General features: G+C 39.0%; 1 protein-coding gene across 2 annotated transcripts in view; it reads left to right on the top strand.

Annotated features, from left to right (window-relative positions):
• LOC149204560 (uncharacterized) overlaps positions 1 to 20210 on the top strand; it is a 178023-nt gene that overhangs the window by 69056 nt on the left and 88757 nt on the right. For both annotated transcript variants that reach the window (XM_089394753.1, XM_089394752.1), the window contains exon 2: positions 18551 to 19018. In XM_089394753.1, the coding sequence (XP_089250879.1) occupies positions 18551 to 19018 (468 nt within the window). The remainder of the gene's footprint in view (positions 1 to 18550; positions 19019 to 20210) is intronic.

The following is a 20210-nucleotide window of genomic DNA, read 5'->3' as shown; positions in this document are numbered from 1 at the left end:
TTATAATAAAGTTAGTTATCAACTGTGGACTTTTAAACACCATAATTGTTTAACTTAGATTCTTAATTGATGTCACAAGTCATGCAACTAATCCTTGCAACATAGAGTATATGAATATACATAGGGAGCTTCCAACCCTTCATATCCATGAGAGCAATCCTGCAATACATGTCATTGCAATCACATACAAGAATACACATTCCATGACAACAGTGTTGATATACATCCAATGTTATACAACAATAACATTCAACATTCAAGTGCCATAAATGTACAATAAATACTTATCTTATTATCTTGGATCGATTGGCAACTGAGGGAGGGACTTCAACTCTCCACCTTGTTGACCACTACGTGTCAACGACCCATAGCAGTACACCCCCTTTTTCGCAAAAGGGATAGCGCTTGATTGATGTGTTCCTGCCATCCAACTATCATCATCAGCCTGAGGATCGTCTTATAATGTAAACCCAGTTTGCATATGTATAATGTAAATAATCTCAGCAGATCCGTGTCGTGTATGTAATCACCTAGGTAAACCTACTTTTCTGGTGACGATCTACAGTCCGAGAGGTTTTTTGTCTCACCGATCCATTCTCGGATGGTCAGCAGAGTTTTCCTTCAGCCTTACCCCAAAGCCGGAATGGATTTTGTCACCGGGATCTTAGGGGAGTCCTAGTGTTGTAGATCGAGTTTATGTCAAAGTGATTTGGGAATAATCCTAACTATTTGGTTAAGTTATTTTATTACAAATTGCTTGATCTGCTAGATTATATTTGTGTCGCAGAACTGGGTAGTCTGTGAGGGTCTATTTTAGATGGGTTTTCCCCTTGAGATGTAAAAAATGTAAAAATCATGATGTAAAGTGTCTTGATGGTTAGAAAAATAATGTATCCCCTCATAGGTTAATTAATTAAATTTTCTGGACAAAAGTAATTAAAACCCTAAGCCAGAAATTTAAATAATTATAGGTCCTAGACAAAATTCGTGGATCCCTTAAAAAATTAAATTTTAAGAGGTCCAGGGACTAAGGTTAATTGATTATTTTGCTAAATTTTATGCTTTTGGTCCCTGGGGTTAAGTCAAAGTCAAAATTTTGAGGAAATTAATTCAAAAATTTAATTTTTGAATTAATTAAAATGCATTTAATTGAAAAATTCGAAATTTCCTCAATATTTAAAATTTCGACGGATAATATTAAAAGAAATTTTGATCCTCATCAACGGTCGAGATTGCTTTGACAAGGATCACTCAAACTAGCCGTTGGAGGATTTATCTTTAAATAGGAGGTCATTTGTCAGTCAGTGTCATCCGATCTTTGGATTGTGGACTAAGCTCTCAAGCTCTCTTGTATACTTTTTTGAATTAATGCAAAAGTCTTTGGGGTTTCAACGTGCTGTAGTGTTCCTCTTCATGAATTTATAATAACATTGTTTTAATTTCTGCTTAATATTATGTGAAAACTATCAATCAATAGCTCTCTTAGAATAATTTGAATACAGATATCTTATTCAGTTTGTTGGATCTAGGGTAGCATTTTTAATTTTGATTGAAGTAGCAGGTATCTCTATTTCTTCAGAATTTTATTGTTGTTCTATTTTTCTATTTGATTTGATAGTTGATCTAGTGTTTGTAGAAGATCTCTCAGGTTCTCATTAAGCGTTTGGGGGTAGTTCTCGGTTGGACTAGCCAACTCTTAACACATATTTTCTGAAGAGCCTACTTCATATAAGCCTCAGGATTTATCTAACGATAATCTTTTTTCTGCAGGGTGTTTTTGGGCTAGTATCTCTCTAAAATTTCAAAATTTTTAAAATATTTTGTGGAAATTTTGATAGATCTGGCTATTAAGAGCCTTAGATTATCAGATCTAGGAGTGAAGTTGGACTCATACTCCTCAGATTTGATAGATCTGTAAATTATTTGTATAGATCTGTTATTTACTTGTGTAGATCTGAAATTTTGTAACATAATTTTGAATTTTAACACTTGGGATTTTTGGGATTTTCTCTATTTTTGTACATATTGAGTATTGGGTTTTTCTCTTTTCACTTGTGCAGAAATAGATCTGAGAAATCAACTAAGAAAATCTTCAGATCTGAGCTAGATCTAGACTTTGGAGGGCAAGATCTGGGCTCAAAGATTGTTTGCAGGAATAGATCTGAGAAATCAGCCAAGTAAATCTTCAGATCTGAGCTAGATCTAGACCCTGGAAGGCAAGATCTGGGCTCAAAGATTGTGTGCAGGAATAGATCTGAGAAACCAGCCAAGAAAATCTTCAGATCTGAGATTTTTCAAGCTGATCTGGGGGTTTTGAGACAGACCTAGGCCTTGGAGGGCAATATCTTGTTCCAAATATTTTTGCAAGGCCGACCATTAAAGATTTTGCAATAAATTTGAAGATTTGAAGAAAAATAATTTTTTCAGAGCAAAGGTTTCAAGTTTTGGGGCTCATAAGCCCAGATCTGCCTTCTCCTAGCCTAGTGCTAGCTCTCGTTGGCCCTAGATTCCCTTGCTCCATTTCTGATTTGAATATTTGATTTTTTGAAGCTAATCATTGGTGGATTTTTGCAGAAAATTTGGTAAAAATTTGTGTTTCAGATCTTGAATTTTTTTGGCAACTTGGGCAAGTGATTTTCAAGGCCTAGGGCCTAAGGGTTTGGTCTCTAAACCATCTTTTTCCTCACTGTTTGCTACAACAGTCATATATCTTTCTAACAGTGGTGAAAAACACGTCTAAGTGGTTTAAAATTAACTAAAAAAATTGATAAATACATTAATAAGTCATTTATGTTTGATGTGTATCAATAATTTGGACTAGATCTACATTCTAGGTGACTGTTATCTCTGAATAATTCTGTTTCTGAAGTCTGAAATATAACAGTGTAAAAATTTCATGTGAGTTAGCCTAAAATCAGTTCCTAAGTTGTCTAATACATTAAGGAATTAATTTCTTGAGTTGGGCATTCATCATTAGGCTTATTTCATGTTTTAATTGTTGGCTGTAATAAGTATATCAGATCTGATATAATTCTGGAAATCACATCACAATAGGCTGAAAATTTTTGATAATTCATGTGGGCAAGTTTGGAAAAATTTCAGTAAATTTTTGGCATAAAGATATCATTGATAGCTTACTGTTTTCATTGTCATATTGCTGCTGTCATAAAGTTTTTCTTATTGCTGTCTTAAAAATTAATTTATGAAAATTAAGTACTCTATCATGGAATTGTGATAAAATGCATATCCTTTGTCTCATAAACTGAGTTTTTTTTGGAGCATCTGTTGACATTGATATCGAATTGCAAAGTTGTTTTTGTTCTCTTTGAGCTAAATTGTATCAAGAAGATTTGAAATAATCTGGTGTTTTAACTATAGTATCTTCAAGAGTTTATTTTCTAAGTCTTCATCTAAAAAAAGACGAGCATTTCATTTGGGTAATTGAGTGCTTTTGCGGCATAAGTGTTTTCCCATTCTCGAGTCTAACTTCATCTCATCTTCCGGTGCATTTGCATATAAGCTAACTTTGCATAGATAAAATTTACTTCCAAGCATAAGCTTGGTCGATAGACAGATAGATCTCTATCCGTCTTTTCTTAAGAAGCCTATTTTAATAGTACTTAAAACGGTGACCTTGCTGTTGTCAGAGCCACAGTTCTCTGCAGCGCCGGAGGCATCGGGTATGTTAGAAGTTCAGGAGAGGTATTGTTAATCACACCTTAGTGTGCTTCTCCTGATCTTTTCTCTACTAATTACTATGAAATCAGGCTCAACACAAAAAGGATTGAAGGGTTCACATTTTAAATAGGCATTTAACTAAAATTAACCAAGATTCTTGCATCTCACATTAGTTTTAGGATCTGCATTTCATATAAAATAGTCATTCATCTAAGCAACAGTTGCTAATCGATTACTTGGTCTTAATTTCCCTAGCAAGATCGTTGACTCCATAAAGGCATTGGTCTGTAATAATTTATATCTTGTAATTGTGTCTTATCTCAATCCATCTATCGTAATTGACCGAGGCTTGCTTTAAATTCATCAAGTTGTCCATCATTAAAATCTCCTAGAGCCTGTGTTCCACAGGCTTTCTCATCCATTTACCTTAGGGACTACCCCCCTTGACTTGCCTAGGAGAGAGTCTAAACGGAGTGAGTAAGGATCAAGAGTGACAGCCCTTACTCTGAGCGTTGTCGCGGTGCCTAGACACTTTGTGCGACAACATTTTTTGGCGCCGACAGTAAGCCCGCAGCCCTTTCAATCCATCGCTGCTCCTTCCCTACAACAACGTTGTCTTCAAACCGAAGTTCTCCATACGCTGACCTGCACTTTCTCCCTCGGTCTCCCCATCCTTCACCCTCTTGTACGCAACATTCACCTTCAAATCTCACGCAGTCGTTTATCCCTCAGCTCCATCGACTTGCTGCGTCCTGCCATCGCTTTTCAAACGCAGCAGCAAACCCTCAAGTTCATTCGATTTTATTCTTCTTAGTATGGTGTATGCGGATCAGTTGGGTTAGTTTTCACTTTTATTTAGTTTAGATTTTATTTCATTCTTCTGGACTTTGGCTAGTTTCTTTTATATTTTATGTAAAGCATAAAGAAATACGTATAAGATTTCAATTTGGTTTTTTATTTTTTATTTTTTATATTTGATTTCATTCTATTTTTTTATTGATTTATGATTTTAAATTTTGAAAAAAAAATTATAAAAATAAAAAACTCTAAAACTGAAAAGTTATAAACGACTGCTAAACTAAAAAAACTAAAAAAATATAAAAATTCTTTTGACATTTGACTTTTTTCCTTTTTTATTTTTTATTTTATTTTTTCTAAAAATTAAAAAAATCATAACATTTAAAAAATCCAATTAAAGAATCCTTAAAACATTAAAAAATCCTAAAAAAAATAAAAAAAATCTAAAAACTTTAAAATTTTGGTGTCGAATTTAAAAACGAAATAAATTAAAGGATTTGCGCTTAGACATCAAAATTTTTAATGTGGCTCATGGCCCATTAAAAATTTCGATATTTTAACCCTTTGATTTGTTTTTCACATTAAATTAAGTTCCTAAGGAATAATTAAAATATTAAATCTAAAGTTCCTTAGTGTTAGCTGTTGATCAAATGCATTTTAATGATTTTTCTATGGTCAAAAATGCTATAAATGTTTCAAATTTTAAGAGAAAAATAATTTTAAATCTTGGTCATTAACGATAATCATTTTAAAGCTGGAATCTCTTGCATAATAGAGTTTCGGGTGTTTATATTGATTATTCATGATTGTCATTATTTGTCACATATTGAAAATTGTTCTGGATAACTTGTTTTATTTAGTTGATGGTTAATTCAAATATTAAAGGCACTAGTCTATAATTATTTATATCTTGTGGTCGTGTCTTGATTACATTAGCGTTCTATCTATTCCTTTGAGTTAATCAAGGTTCATTCATCAAGTTGTCCATCATTAAAATCTCCTAGAGTCTGTTTTTCACAGACTATCTTCATCCATTTACCTAGGGACTACCCCCCTTGACTTGCCTAGGAGAGAGTCTAAACGAAGTGAGTAAGGATCAAGAGTGACAACCCTTACTCTGAGCGTTGTCGCGGTGCCTAGACACTTTGTGCGACAACACAACCAATCATAGGCCAACTGCATTGCAATTTTTCTTGCAGTCTTATCTTATTATCTTGGATCAATTGGCAACTGAGGGAGGGACTTCAATTCTCCACCCAATCATAGGCCAACTGCATTGCAATTTTTCTTGTAGTTGACCACCCCCAAGCGGACTCAAAGTTTGAGGAGGAAATTGCTCAAGAGTTCTCAACTAGTCAACAAATGGTAAGGGGCAAAGTCCATTTCTCAGTTGATTTCTCAACAACTCCTAACGGTAACACCACAATGACTCTCAACCAATAGCACAACAACCACGAGGGTTCAAGTAGAGCATAAAGAGTCTCAGTTCAATTCTAGAGCAGGGATGCATATGTATAATGGGAGGTTTATCAACTGGATTAACTATTGTAGGGACGAGCACGCCTATCCAAGTATTTTATTAGTGGCTGCTAGCACCAGTGCTATCAGCGCCAAGGCTACACTTAGTGTTTATCAGTCCCACTAGTATTGGGGTGCCTTAACCTAACCAGTAGTTTCTCAACCCAACAAGTTTCCCAGTGGTTTATTATCCCCATGGAAAGACACTGCTCAGGTGGTTTATCAACGAGCAAACCCTCACTGGTATATCAGCTTGACAAGCACATGAGTATCACAACTCCATTGAACTCTCTTTGGCAACCAACACACAGGGCTTAGTATGCATCACATAGGCATGAACACGGACTCAACAACTGCATAGGGATTCATCCCACAAGCACAAAACACAGGCTTAAAAGAAGGTTAATCTTCCAGGAAGATTCACAACCGCTGCCAAACTCAAGCTCTGCGTGCTTCTGCACGATGCACTTTCTCTTCTCTTCTCAGGAGTACACATAGATGAAGACTCTCCCAATCTTGTTGAGACTTTTTTTTCTCCAACCTCTTTTGCATGTTGACCCTATCAACACAATCTACGAGGGCAAGTCTGCTGACTTTTTCTCCACTCAAGAGGTCCATATCCTCCATGTGAAAATTTCTAAACAGAAATTCTATCATTGCAGCAACTGATTTATTTCACCTACTTATTATTCCCAATAAGTTATTTACGAAATCTTTTCAGTAAATATTAAAATAAATTCTACTACATATATCACATCATTATACAGAAATAAACATATGCACAAGAATCAATCACATCAACATAGTTATTTTTGGACAATTGTCCCCGGAAAAACCCTATGCGGGAAAACCGTTGCAGCAGAGGAGGGATTTTATTAATCTTTAGTAACAATCTCTTTTACAGAAAAATTTACATAGACACTGGGAAAAAACACCTGAGACTATTCTCCGAGACTTTCTGACACCCTGGAGAGTTTCCTTTCTCTACTACGTCAGCCTTGCGTCACTCTGCGTGGCTTTGCACAGCTCTGGTTCCTCTCTGCATCTCTCTCTGCGCTATCTCTCAGAGTCCCTGTGTCACTTCTTCTGAGCTCCCCAGACTGTTGCTAATCCCCCTCTTCCTCCACCCTGCAACTCTCCCTTTGAAATCGATCTCCTTCTCTTTGAGAATTGATTTTCCTTGAGATACTGAGTATCTGCTGGTGTGTCTCCAAATGACCCTCAAGTCTTCTCTTATACTTTTCCTGTTGATGAATCAACAGCCAAGATTAAGTCCCTAATCAACAGCTAAGATTAAAACATACTTGATCCTCGTCTCTTAGAAGCTTCTCATCCTTGTCTTTATTAATACCCATTAATATTCTTATTTTCTCAAGTTTAGACTTAGGAAACCATTAAAAATATTAATTATTTTAATAACTCCTCATCTGGATGGAATTTCTCAAAACGATTTCTGGGTTTTGGAGATTTCATGTGATTTAGTCTCCTCCAAATTTCAAGGTTAGAGCACATCTAATGCTACTTCAAATCAACACTCCCTCTTAGTGAGGAATGTGCTCTAGTAATGCTCCACCACTGAACATCACATTGATCCTTCCGCACCGGTACCTATGATGATGCTTGGCTTTCTGCCTTACATCATCTGCACTGCTGCTTCCTGTATTGTTGCCCATGACACTACCATTGCCATTGCTAAATTTGTACTGCATCTCCCTCTCAATCTGCTACATCATGCTGCCCATAGCACTGTCACTACTAACTGCTGAACTGCAACTTCTGATACTTATCCATTTCTATTACTGAAATGGGTTCTTTACCATCCCCATCTTCTCCCTGAAATAAACAAACTTTGTTCTTCCTAGGGCTTTGTTGAGAATGTCCTCCACCTGTTCTCTTGTAGAAGTGTAGCTCAAATGTACAGCTCCTCTTTGGACACAGTCTCTGACAAAGTAACACCTGATATCAATGTGGTTTGACTCATCATGAAACATTGGATTCTCAGAGAGCTTGATGCAACTCTGATTATCACACATGATCCTGGTTGCATCCATCCTTCTATTGAATAGGTTCACAAGCAACTTTCTGAGCCATATGGCTTTGCACGAAGCTGTGCTTGCGGCCATATATTCTGCTTCAGCTGAGCTCAGAGCTACAGATTTTTGTTTCCTACTGCACCATGAAGTCATCCCTGATCCAATGTTGAAACAGTACCCAGTGGTACTTTTCCGATCTACTGAACTTCCAGCCCAATCCATGTCAGTGAACCCACTCAGCCTGATGTCCTTGCCTCTGGTGTACAATAGTCCATGCTCGATTGTTCCTTGTATATACTTGAGAACATGTTTGGCTGCTGCCCAATGCGCCCTCTTAGGTTCCACCATGAACTGACTAAGGGTGTTGACAGTGTAACAAATGTCTGGCCTGGTATTGACCAGATACATTAGGGATCTTATGAGCTGCCTGTACAAGGTGGGATCAACAACTTTGTCTTTTGATGCATCAATCTTCTTCTAGTTGGTGATCATTGGAGTAGCCATAGGCTTATAGTCCTGCATCCTGAATCTTTTCAGGATTTCTGTAGCGTATCTCCCTTGTCCAAGGAAGATCTCACTTCTGCTGCCAAACTTCCAACACCAGGAAATAGTGCATCTGTCCCAAATCCTTCATGTCGAATTCTGTAGCTAGATTCTTCTTGCAGTCCTTGATTAGCTTGGATGATCTTGTCAGGCTGAGATCATCCACATATAATACTAAGACTAGAGGCTCATTCTCTACAACTAAATAGTAGAGATTGGGATCTGCATCACTCTTGACGAATCCCATCTTCTGCAAGTAGCCATTTATTTGACCATACCATGCTCTAGGTGCCTATTTGAGCCCATACAAGGCTTTCTTCAATCTGCATACATGAGACTTCTTCTTAAGTGTCTCAAAGCCTTTAGGTTGTTCAATGGATACTTCCTCTTTTATTACCCTGTTCAAGAATGTCGCCTTGACATCCATCTGATGAATCTCCCACCCCATCTGTGTTGCAAGAGATATCACGGTTCTAATAGTTGTATACCTGGCTACTGGGGTGAAGGTCTCTTCGTAGTCTATTCCTTCCTTCTGAATACCCCTTAGCCACAAACCTGGCTTTGTATTTCTCCACACTGTCGTTTGCAACATATTTTATCATGTAAATCCATCTTGAACATACCACTAATCTGTCCCGAGGCCTGGGCACCACTTCCCAGACATCATTCACCATTATAGAGTGTAATATCCCTTATCAGGAATAAACCTCAAACATAAGCAAACTCTAACTAGAGATGGACTGGGAGGGCATTTACCAGATATGTCGCGTCTAAAAAGAGGACGAGATCCAGAGGCTACCTGGCCCTTTCCAGACTCTGTCTAAGAGTATAATAGAAACACACAAGTGGTATAATAGCCGAGAATGCTCAAAGAGATACAGTAACAATAAACCATAAACAGATACACAAGAAATGCAGAGAGAATGCTAAGCCATTTTATTATACTGAGTAATAAAATGAGTACAGGAGGTGATCAGGAAGATGGCACCTCTACTTGCACTAGGCAAGTGAAGAAATATACTCAGAATAGCGAAGGAATGGCCCCTCTCTGATCTGCGTCCAAGCTGCTGGGAAACTGCTATGCTGCTGCTGCTGCTAGAAATCAAATGAGGATTTGGGGCTGCTCCCCTCCTCAGAAAAGGCTGAAACTCTAGAATCGGACTCTACTCGAGAAACCCAGAAAAACCCAGAAAGCTCTCGTGGAATGGCCGACCCCCGAAAATCACCCCCTTGGGGTTCTGCGCAGTTCCTCACTGCTCTGCGCTGCCACTGAATGAGATACTCCAGAAACCTGCCTGAAACCCCTGCCAAAACTCCCCAATATGCAAGGGTTGATCCCCTGCTCTACCTCTCAGCACCAAACCTCCTGCAAATCCCCAACCCAGAACTGCGTCCCTCTCATAGTACTGCGCAGTCCTTCAGAACTGCATCCCTCTCCTAGTGCTGCGCAGACCTCCAAAACGCTGCTACTACTGCTGAAATGCCAATGGGAATACCTTGCTCGAGTAGGCACTCGAAGTCCCCCGGGGCTAAGGGTGAGATCTCCGAACGGAGACACTCAATGCACTAAACAGTGTTGCAGACTAGCTAAACAGCCAGCGTGCTCCAAGTCGAAATGACTATCACAAATGCTCATAACAGAATGATCAAAATGAGGGGGCTCCTCTCTCATTTATAGCCTTTGCCTCTCTCAATCCCAAGGCTCACCTCCTCCTGCGTGATTCCCCTCTTGCCACGTGTGTCTTCCCTCCTGCGCAGTCCCTCCATGTGTCTGCGTGGGCTCCATTTCTGCGTCCCCCTTTGGCCCCCTTGGCTCCCCTTTAAGTCACAATGTTGTGCTACTAGGAAGTGACTTTTTATTCTAAAAGTGAGTTATGCCCCCCTTCCTCACTTTTTTATTTACAAGTAACTATAGAAGGAAAAATCTGGACAAAATCGAATATTCCAATTAGCCTTGGCTAATTAGGAATATTACATAGAGCTATATTCCTCTACCATCGCATCCACCCATACTTGATGCTGAACAACCTCTTGAAACTGGAGGGTTCCCCAATCTGAGCTACTAAGGCCTGGTATCTGTTTCGTTGTTTTCGCTCCCTTTTACTGTTCCTGGGTGCACCAATGAATTCTAATGCATCCCGTAGAATCTATTGAAGTTCCCGGCTCGTTTTTCCTCTGGTAGTAGGCTCATCTGTCAGCTCTTCTTCTTCCTGTGATTCCTCTTGTTCTGAAGGAGAATTTCTGGTACTAGTTTCTGCTGGTTGAAGTGGTTTGACCAACGACTCATCTTTTGACTGCTCTTCAGAAGGCATTTCTCGAGATTTTCTGAAAGCTCTATCCTCCATGAACTTTACATCTCGCTGAATTACTACCTTCTTGCTCCCCGAAAGATAGACTCTATATGCCTTAGCATTCTTGCTATATCCCACAAGATATCCTTTCTCTGCAGTTTGATCTAACTTCTTCCTCTTCTCCTCGGGTATACGACAATATGCTAAACTCCCAAATATCCTGAAATGACTGACTTTAGGTGTCTTCTTGGTGAAGACCTTCTCTGGAGTAATCTTGCCCAATGCCTTATGAGGAGTTCTATTCTGGACATAGACTGTCGTGTTGCATGCTTTTGCCCACGAGAATTTTGGCATATCCTGATCATACATCATTGCGTTAGCTGCTTCCACAATAGTCCTGTTCTTCCTTTCTGCTACTCCATTCTGCTCCAGATTGTAGGGAGCTGTCCACTCTCTTCTGATGCCTTCCCTAGTGCAAAAATCAGTGAAGTCCTTGTCAACATACTTTCCACCATTGTTTGAGCACAACACTTTTATCTTCTTTCCTGTCAGATTCTCTACTAGAGCCTTGAACTCTTTGAATCGACCAAAAACCTCATCTTTGGTTTTTAGAAAGTAGATCCAAGTCTTCCTGGAATGGTCATCGATGAGGGTGACGAAGTATTCGACACCACTAAGAGCCTTTGTGGACATTGGTCTGGAAATGTCTGAGTGTATCAATCCCAGTACACTCTTGGCCCCATTTTTACTTCTTGGAAACGCTGCTTTGGCATACTTGCCCAGAGCATACCCTCTGCATAAATCATCTCGTTCAGTACTAAGATCTGGAACTCCTGCTACAGTTTTTTTGAGAATTCTCAGAGCCGCATGGTGTAAGTGTCCCATCCTTCTGAGCCATAGTTCATTCAAATCCTTGTCTCCATTACTGCTTATCAATGCCATTGGTGATTCTAGCTGCAACTTGTACAACTTGTTACTTTTGATTTCGATTTGGACCTTCTTTTTCCAACTCGGGTGTTTGACGTATACTTTCTCTTTGACGAAGAAAATGTCATAGCCCTTGCTTTGAAGTTGAGATACAAAAAGTAAGTTCATCCCCAGTCCTGACACATGCAGCACATTGGTAGCTCGGAACCACTCTCTTGTTTCTGTTTGAAAAACTATAGTACCTTTCCCTACTGGAGTACACTTTGCCTTATTCCCCATGGTGATCTGAAAATTCATTCTTTCTTCCTGATAATTTGAAAAACATTCTCGGATTCCTGTCATATGCCAGGAAGCTCCACTATCTATATACCAAACCCCCAAGGAGGTAGAGCTTGCTATGCAAGCAACTTCTTCTTCCAATCTGGAAGCCAACATAGAATAATCGTAATTTCTGTCTCTTGTGCATTCTTCTGAAAATCTACACGAGTCTCCTTGAGTGGATGCCTCTGCATCATGCTCCTGACCCATAATCGATTTTCCCTTCCTGTCGCCGAATCTTTGCTCTGATACCATGTGAAAATTTCTAAACAAAAATTCTATTACTGCAGCAACTGATTTATTTCACCTACTTATTATTCCCAATAAGTTATTTACGAAATCTCTTCAGTAAATATTAAAATAAATTCTACTGCAGATATCACATCATTATACAAAAATAAACATATGCACAAGAATCAATCACATCAACACAGTTATTTTTGGACAATTGTCCCCGGAAAAACCCAATGCGGGAAAACTGGTGCAACAAAGGAGGGATTTATTAATCTTCAGCAACAATCGCTTTTACAGAAAAATTTACATAGACACTGGGAGAAAACACCTGAGACTTTTCTCCGAGACTTTTTAACACCCTGGAGAGTTTCCTTTCTCTACTGCGTCAGCCCTGCGTCACTCTGCGTGGCTCTGCGCAACTCTGGTTCCTCTTTGCATCATCCCGACGTCTCACTGATCTGTGTCTCCCTTTGCGCTGTCTCTCAGAGTCCCTGCGTCACTTCTTCTAAGCTCCCCAGATTGTTGCTAATCCCTCTCTTCCTCCACCCTGCAACTCTCCCTCTGAAATCGATCTCCTTCTCTTTGAGAATCGATTTTCCTTGAGATACTGAGTATCTGCTGGGGTGTCTCCAAATGACCCTCAAGTCTTCTCTTATACTTTTCCTGTTGATGAATCAACAATCAAGATTAAGTCCCTAATCAACGACTAAGATCAAAACAAATTTGATCCTCCTAGAAGCTTCTCATCCTTATCTTATCAATGCCCATTAATATTTTTATTTTCCTAAGTTTAGACTTAGGAACCCATTAAAAATATTAATTATTTTAATAACTCCTCATCTGGATAGAATTTCTCAAAACGATTTCTGGGTCTTGGAGATCTCATGTGCTTTAGCCTCTCCTCCAAATTTCAAGGCTAGAGCACATCCGATGCTACCAAAAATCAACATTCCATTCAATGACTGCACAACATTGTCATTAAGTTGCACGAAATGGGGAAACGGGTACGAGTTTCCGAAATGGGCACGGGTACGAAATGTGACCCCCCCAAATTTTGGAAACGGGGAAACGCAATATATATATATATATATATATATATATATAGATAGGACATTTAAGAAATGTTATGTGTAATCCACTGTTTTACAAGCCGGCCGATTCGAAACCGACTTGGCCGAGTCGAACCGAGTCATTAGCCTGAGGAGTGACCCGGCCACCTAACCGGTTCGGTTGACCGAGTCATGTGTGACTCGGTCAACCCGGCCGGGTCCGTTATGACTCGGCCGAGTCACACTTGGGACGGCTGGGCAGCGTAAAAAGTTAAAAAAAATTCGTTTTTTTGGTAATTTTTCAAATGTTTAATGCAGTTTATGGATTCCAAAGGGTAATAGTAATTTGTTAAATGCTTTTGGGGTCCATTTCCCCCTCCCAAACCCTATTTAAGACACCCAAATGCTCTCATTCACTCACAACAGTCTTATGCATTTGAGTGAGAGTCTTCTTTGAGAATTAGTGAGCAGTTCTTGAGCTTGTTTTGGAGCAGCAGTGAGGAGTCTTGGAGGAGCATTGTAGCTGGAGTGAGGAGCTTCTTGGGCAGCCATTTGGAGCAGCATTGAGGAGCTGATTCTTGGAGCAAGCTTGAGGAGGCAGTTTGTGCCTGGAGGTATTTTTTTCCACCTCTATAAATCTGTTTTTGCTTAGTAAATTTTAGGTGCATATCAAGAAAGCTTAGAGAGTGTTTTTTGTCAAATAAATGAACATTGAATCAATTTTTTTTTTTTTTTTTCATTTTCAGATTGTTTTCCTAGTCAAAAAATGGCACCTAGAGCAAAAGATCCTGCTTGGGCATATGTTGAAATGGTTGATAGTCAGATGTATTGCAAATTTTGCCATAGGAAAATTAAGGAAGGTCCTGGGGGCATTAATAGGCTGAAACAACACTTGGCAGGGATTAGAGGCCAAATTACCCCATGTACCTCATCAGAAATTGGGGAGATTAGAAAGAATTTGTTGGCCAGCTTTGAGAAATTTAAAGAAGATAAGGCTAGGCAAAAAGAGATACAGGCTGAAATTGGGAGGAAGAGGGAGATACAAAAAATGATGGCTACCAACCCCCACTATGATTTTGAGGGTTCTTCCTCTATCCCTCAAACTGAGGCATCCAACCCTTTCCGTTATGTTCCTCCCTCTTTTGGTTCTGTTCAAGATAAGGGAAAGGGTAGAATGAATTTGAAAAAGGGTAATGTGACTATCAAAAGTTATTTCACTCCCTCCTCTCCATCAAATGCACATGGTCCTGAAGTTAGTAAAGGCCAAATTCAGCCCACTTTAGATGACCATTGGAAGAAAGAATTGAGGGAGACTGCTTGTGACTACATAGCTAGATGGTGGTATGATGCTGATATCCCCTTTAATGCTGCTCGTTCACCATATTATGAGCCTATGTTTGATGCCATACATGCTGCTGGAAAAGGCTTCAAAGGCCCTACTATGCAAGAGCTAAGGGGGTTTCGTTTGCAGAAAGAAATTCAATCCATTAATGAGTATTTGCAAGAGTTCAGGGACTCATGGGCAAGAACAGGGTGTACCATCATGTCAGATGGATGGACTGATCAAAGAAACCGTACCATCATAAACTTTCTTGTCTTCTGCCCACAGGGAACCATGTTTTTAAAATCAGTTGATGCATCTGATAAGGTAAAAGATGGCCACTTGTTGTTTTAGCTATTGGATCAGGTTGTTGAGGAGGTGGGGGTGGCTAATGTTGTTCAAATCATCACAGATAATGCCTCTAACTATGTTCTTGCTGGTAAACTGTTAGAGGAAAAACACAAGACCATCTTTTGGACCCCATGTGCTGCACATTGCATAGACCTCATGCTTGAGGATATTGGAAAATTAGATTGGGTCAGAAACACTGTAGATCATGCCAAAAGCATAACAAAATTTATCTACAATCATACACTGGTTTTGAGTATCATGAGGAAACACACTGGAGGCAAGGATATTATTAGGCCTGCCATCACTAGATTTGCTACACATTTTTTGACATTGCAATCTATGCTTTCCCAACATAGAAACTTGCAAAAGATGTTTTCCAGTGATGAATGGAATCAAAGCAATTGGTGTAACAAACCAGAAGACAAAGAATTGAAAAGGAAAGTCCATGAAGAAACTTTTTGGAGAAAGGCAACAGAGATTGTGAAGCTCGCTGAGCCACTAGTTAAGGTGTTGCGGTTGGTGGATGGGGAAAGGTTGGCTATGGGCTTCATTTATGAGGCTATGGATCAAGCAAAGGAGCAAATAAAGACAACATACAAGGATAGAGTGTCAAAGTATGGGCCCATTTGGGCAATCATTGATGAAAGATGGAACAATCAACTCCATCGCCCTATACATGCAGCTGGGTATTTTTTGAACCCACTGTATCATTATAAAGCTAAGGAGTCAGGAGCTTTGAGGGGGGAGGTCAGAGATGGACTGGTTGATTGCATTGAACGCATGATCCCATCGGAGTCTGATCAGCTGGGGATACATCAACAGGTCACATCCTTCAGCAATGCAACAGGTACCTTTGGGAAGAACCTAGCAAAGATTGCAAGAGAAGCAGATGAGCCAGGTAAACAAAAATTTCAATTTTCAATTTCTTAATGGTTTTACTTTTTTTATTAAAGTTTGTTAAATCATTTATAATTTGAAAGTTAGATATAATTTGTAATTTTGTTGAGCTTTAGCCTTCATCTAACTCATAATTCATTACACTCCTATGTTTTTTGCAGCACAATGGTGGGAGGCCTTTGGTGGCCAGTGCCCTGAATTGCAAAGGTTTGCAATTCGTATTTTGAGTCAAACTTGCAGTGCATCTGGGTGTGAGCGCAATTGGTCTGTCTTTGAGAGGATTCACACAAAGAAGAGAAACCGTTTGGATCAAAAACGGTTGAATGATCTAGTTTTTGTCCAATACAACCTTCGGCTCAGACGAAACCAATTGCTGAACAAAAGACCTGATTCAGATCCCATTGTGTTGGAAGACATTGATCCAACATCAGATTGGGTAGTGGAGAGTCGTCCACCAGAGTTTGATCCTGATGAGGATCTTGATGAACTTGAACATGTTGTTCAACTTCAGCCTGTTCAGTTGAATGCAGATCCCAATCCACTAGCCTCAGTCTCACAGCCAGCAAGGACTCCAGTTGTAGGTGCTTCCTCTGCTCAGCCACGACAGAAGCGCAGCCGCATATCTACTCTATCTCAGCTTGCATCTGCTGCACAGCCTGCTAGTGGTACTGGTACCACTTCTACAGTTGCAGTTGGAGACGATGATGATGATGAGGAGGAGCCATGGGGCCCCTTGTCTGACTCTGATGATGATGATCCAGAGATTGGTCGAGATGATCTTGGCTCCTCTGGCAGTAGCTACTAGCCAGTAGTACTAGTATTGCAGTCTGGTCACCATCACAGTTTACTTTTGTTGTAGAGCCCATTTCTAGCCTCCTTGGTTATTTGTATTTTGTTTTGAGTCTTTGATCATGTATGACAGTTGACTATGTATTGCCATTGGGTACCATTTTGATATAGTGGATTGGTTCATGAGCCTACTTTGATCATATGTTGTCTTCCATCTATATTATAATGCTGTGTGTTTGGAAACATGAATGAAAATCTTTAAAATTATGTTTAAAATATTTAAAATTATGTTTTTTAATAAAAAAAATAAATATTTAATGTATTTTTTACAACGACCGAGTCACTGAAATCGAGCCGGCCGAGTCATTACCGTTTCGGAGTCGGAGTCGGAGTCGGAGTCGATCCTCGGTCGAGTCGGAGTCGGAGTCTTAAAACATTGGTGTAATCATAAAGCATACATGATACATTATAATTTATTACATTTAAAATTTAAACATTATGATTAAATTTACATCACATTTACTCATGAATGGTCACATAATGAAAATAACAATATCGGAAGATCCAAAATCAACCTTTATTATATGTCGAAATCTCAAAATCAGCCTTTATTATATATAGGAGGCTGCAAGTACAATAAAGACTATGAGGCTGCAAGAACTATAAAGACAAAAGACCACTGCTCTCTTCCTCTTTTCTACTTTGCTAAAATCGTCCGTCTCCAAGAGAAACGACTTGCTCAATTGTGTGATGAGGGAATGAGGCGAGAGTCTTTTTATAACTTGAGAGAGGCATCTAGAAGCATCCACAAGATATTTTATTTGCCCAATAAAAAATTAGAACTGAAAAAACAAAAAAGAAATAAAAGAAAAATCGCAATATGAAGTGGAAACTTTGTCGTACAGCTTGGAAACTCGTTTTCGGCCATATTGGCCACGTTTCCCTAGGCCAGAAACTCGTTTCCAGGCCGTACGGTATGTGTTTCCACGTTTCCATTTTGTTTCCTGGCTGAAACGGACTTGGGGGCAACGTTTCCTGCAACATAGCATTGTCATTAAACCAACAGGGATTTGGGTGTTGAAATAAGTGCAAGGCATGGGTTTACAAGCGACTCCACCTCAGTTCTCTGAATCTGGGTCCACTTTCTCAGCTAGTCAATGTGTTTACATTTCCACATTATTTACATGAATTTACAATTCATAATAGTATTTACAAGAGGGATTAGCTACAAGCCTGTCACAGCCTTCCACCTTGCTGCCTTTACACAGGCCTACGGCACTGCGGCCAGGCTTCCAAACGTCCACCCTACTCAGCCTCCAAAGAATGGAAATGACTCCCTCCAACACTTGCTGCCTGTGGCTCCTTTTGCTGCCCAGGCTAAGTCTCTTTTAGCCACTCCACAAGAAGAATACTCCGCCACCTTCTTGTCAACTAGCCTCTCCTTTGGCCTTATTTATACTTGTCCAAGGGGTGTGAAACCCCAAGTGGCGTGTCCCTTGGCCCTGCTGACTGACCTGTGCTGACTTGATCCGTAAGCCGATTTATTAATTAAATTGGAATCATAAATGTTTTTCTTTCCAAGCCCACTCCTTTGGGTCCAAAACCACAAAGCCCCAAGGGATTTTCCACTAGGAATACCTTCCGAGCTACCAAATTTCAACACCATGCAGGATTCTGCAACTTATCTATTATATCTTTTTTGGTAATACACTCTAAGGTCTTCAGGGTGGGTCATTGTAAATTTATTATGTTCCCTTTCAAGGTTCAGATTTCTAAATCAGTTTGAAACTTATTCTTTTGCAGATAGAGATCCTAAAGAGGCTGCAACGTGAAGCTTTCTTAGATTTGATGAAAATGAGGGACAAACTAGAGATTATTGAGAAACGGTTCACTCATCATGCATCAAATAATCAGGCAAGTTCATTAGGAGGAGCTAAAACTCAATTTAAAGGTGATATTAAGACAGGTGGTGCTTTCATATTGACGGAACATGAGAGCAGTCAGCAATTGTATTCTTCGTTGGATCAAGCGAGGATGAAAACTGGAATTGAAGTGAAATTTACTTTTGAGACTTTTTTTAGAGAGAGAGACCTGCTTGTAACAGAATGTGTTGCAGGTCAAAGCTGTAAAAATGATAGCAATGTTGTTGGAGGTCCGTTCACTTTGAGCAAAGTTCTCTACTCTGCACATATCAATGATTACTTGTCATTGTCTGTTGTTCCACTTGGAGCTAAGGGGAAGGATATAGCTGCAAGTCTCAACCCCTTGCAGGTATATTAATTGGATTTTATACATTGACCATAGAATTTTAATGTTTCATCTGTCCTGTTTCTTGACTTGGGATAGAAGGTGCATGATTAGATTTAATTTGTCAACATGAACTTGCTGTCCCAACTTCTATATAAGTAAATAGCAACAGATTGTCAATTTTATTATTTTAGGTGATGTTTCTGCTGTGTATTATTGGCTTTCTTTTTATCCCCTTGTAATGATACACAGAGGTAGAGTTTTTATTTGCCATTCTTTCATAGCTAGCATTTATATTCTCATTTTCAAAATTTGTTACTCCACTTCACTGTTAAATACTTATCAAGAGACTCGTCTCATCATGACAGGAAATGGAATTGATTATAGGAAGCCATTGTAGTATTCCAGTTTTCTCCATTACAAATACATTTTGTTCCCTGCATTTTGGCTATGCATTTTCGTGTTATAAAATTTTGATTTCAGCAAATTCTCTTACTATTTTCATTCCGTTTTATTATTGGTAATAGCAGAGCAAAAAAATTATAAAACATAGGAGAAATTTAGTGTGCTATCAACAATCTGAATATTTTATTGTATTGTTTTACTGTCTTACAAGTTTGTACCTTTGAAAGTTGTTTGAGCAGAAATCAAGAAATTTGAAGCTGTTTGCCCTGGTTTCATCTTTTCCTCTCTTTTTTCATTAATATATCAAGCTCAAATTTCATTGAGGGAAGAACCTGTATGATTAGAAAGATGTAAGAACTTAGGATGCATCATGCACTGAAATAGTAAAGACAGTACATGCCCTAATGAGTATTAGAATAGACTTACACTTTGATAGATAAAGTGAGCTTGCAAAGCTGAAATGGTCCTAATAGCTATTGAAATATGTAACTAGGTTCGGTCTTCATACTGACATATGTAATCATGATTTTATGTATTTGATGTAAACAGAAAATAAATTTATTATTGTTATTCTTGAGGCATTGGTTTCATGCTCAAGGGAAATTTATGTTTAGGTCAAGCACCCATTGAGTGCTTCTAGGTTTGTCATAAAGTCTATTGAGTCATTGTCATGTATTGAAGACTCATTTGGGCATGTTAAATATTGTAAAGAAAATTTATTTAAGTCAAAGAAGAGTCAAAAGACCCCTCCAAGACCAAGTAAAATGTGCAAACTTCAAGTTGGTTTTCTCAAAGGACATGTCGGCCTAGG

The sequence above is a fragment of the Pinus tabuliformis genome, chromosome 1_2 (assembly GCF_031772625.1).
Source record: "Pinus tabuliformis cultivar Carrire ecotype Pingquan chromosome 1_2, CPIR1, whole genome shotgun sequence".
NCBI lineage: Eukaryota > Viridiplantae > Streptophyta > Pinopsida > Pinales > Pinaceae > Pinus > Pinus tabuliformis.
Note: the sequence above shows the minus strand (reverse complement) of the source record. Positions and strands in the feature narration are given on the sequence as shown.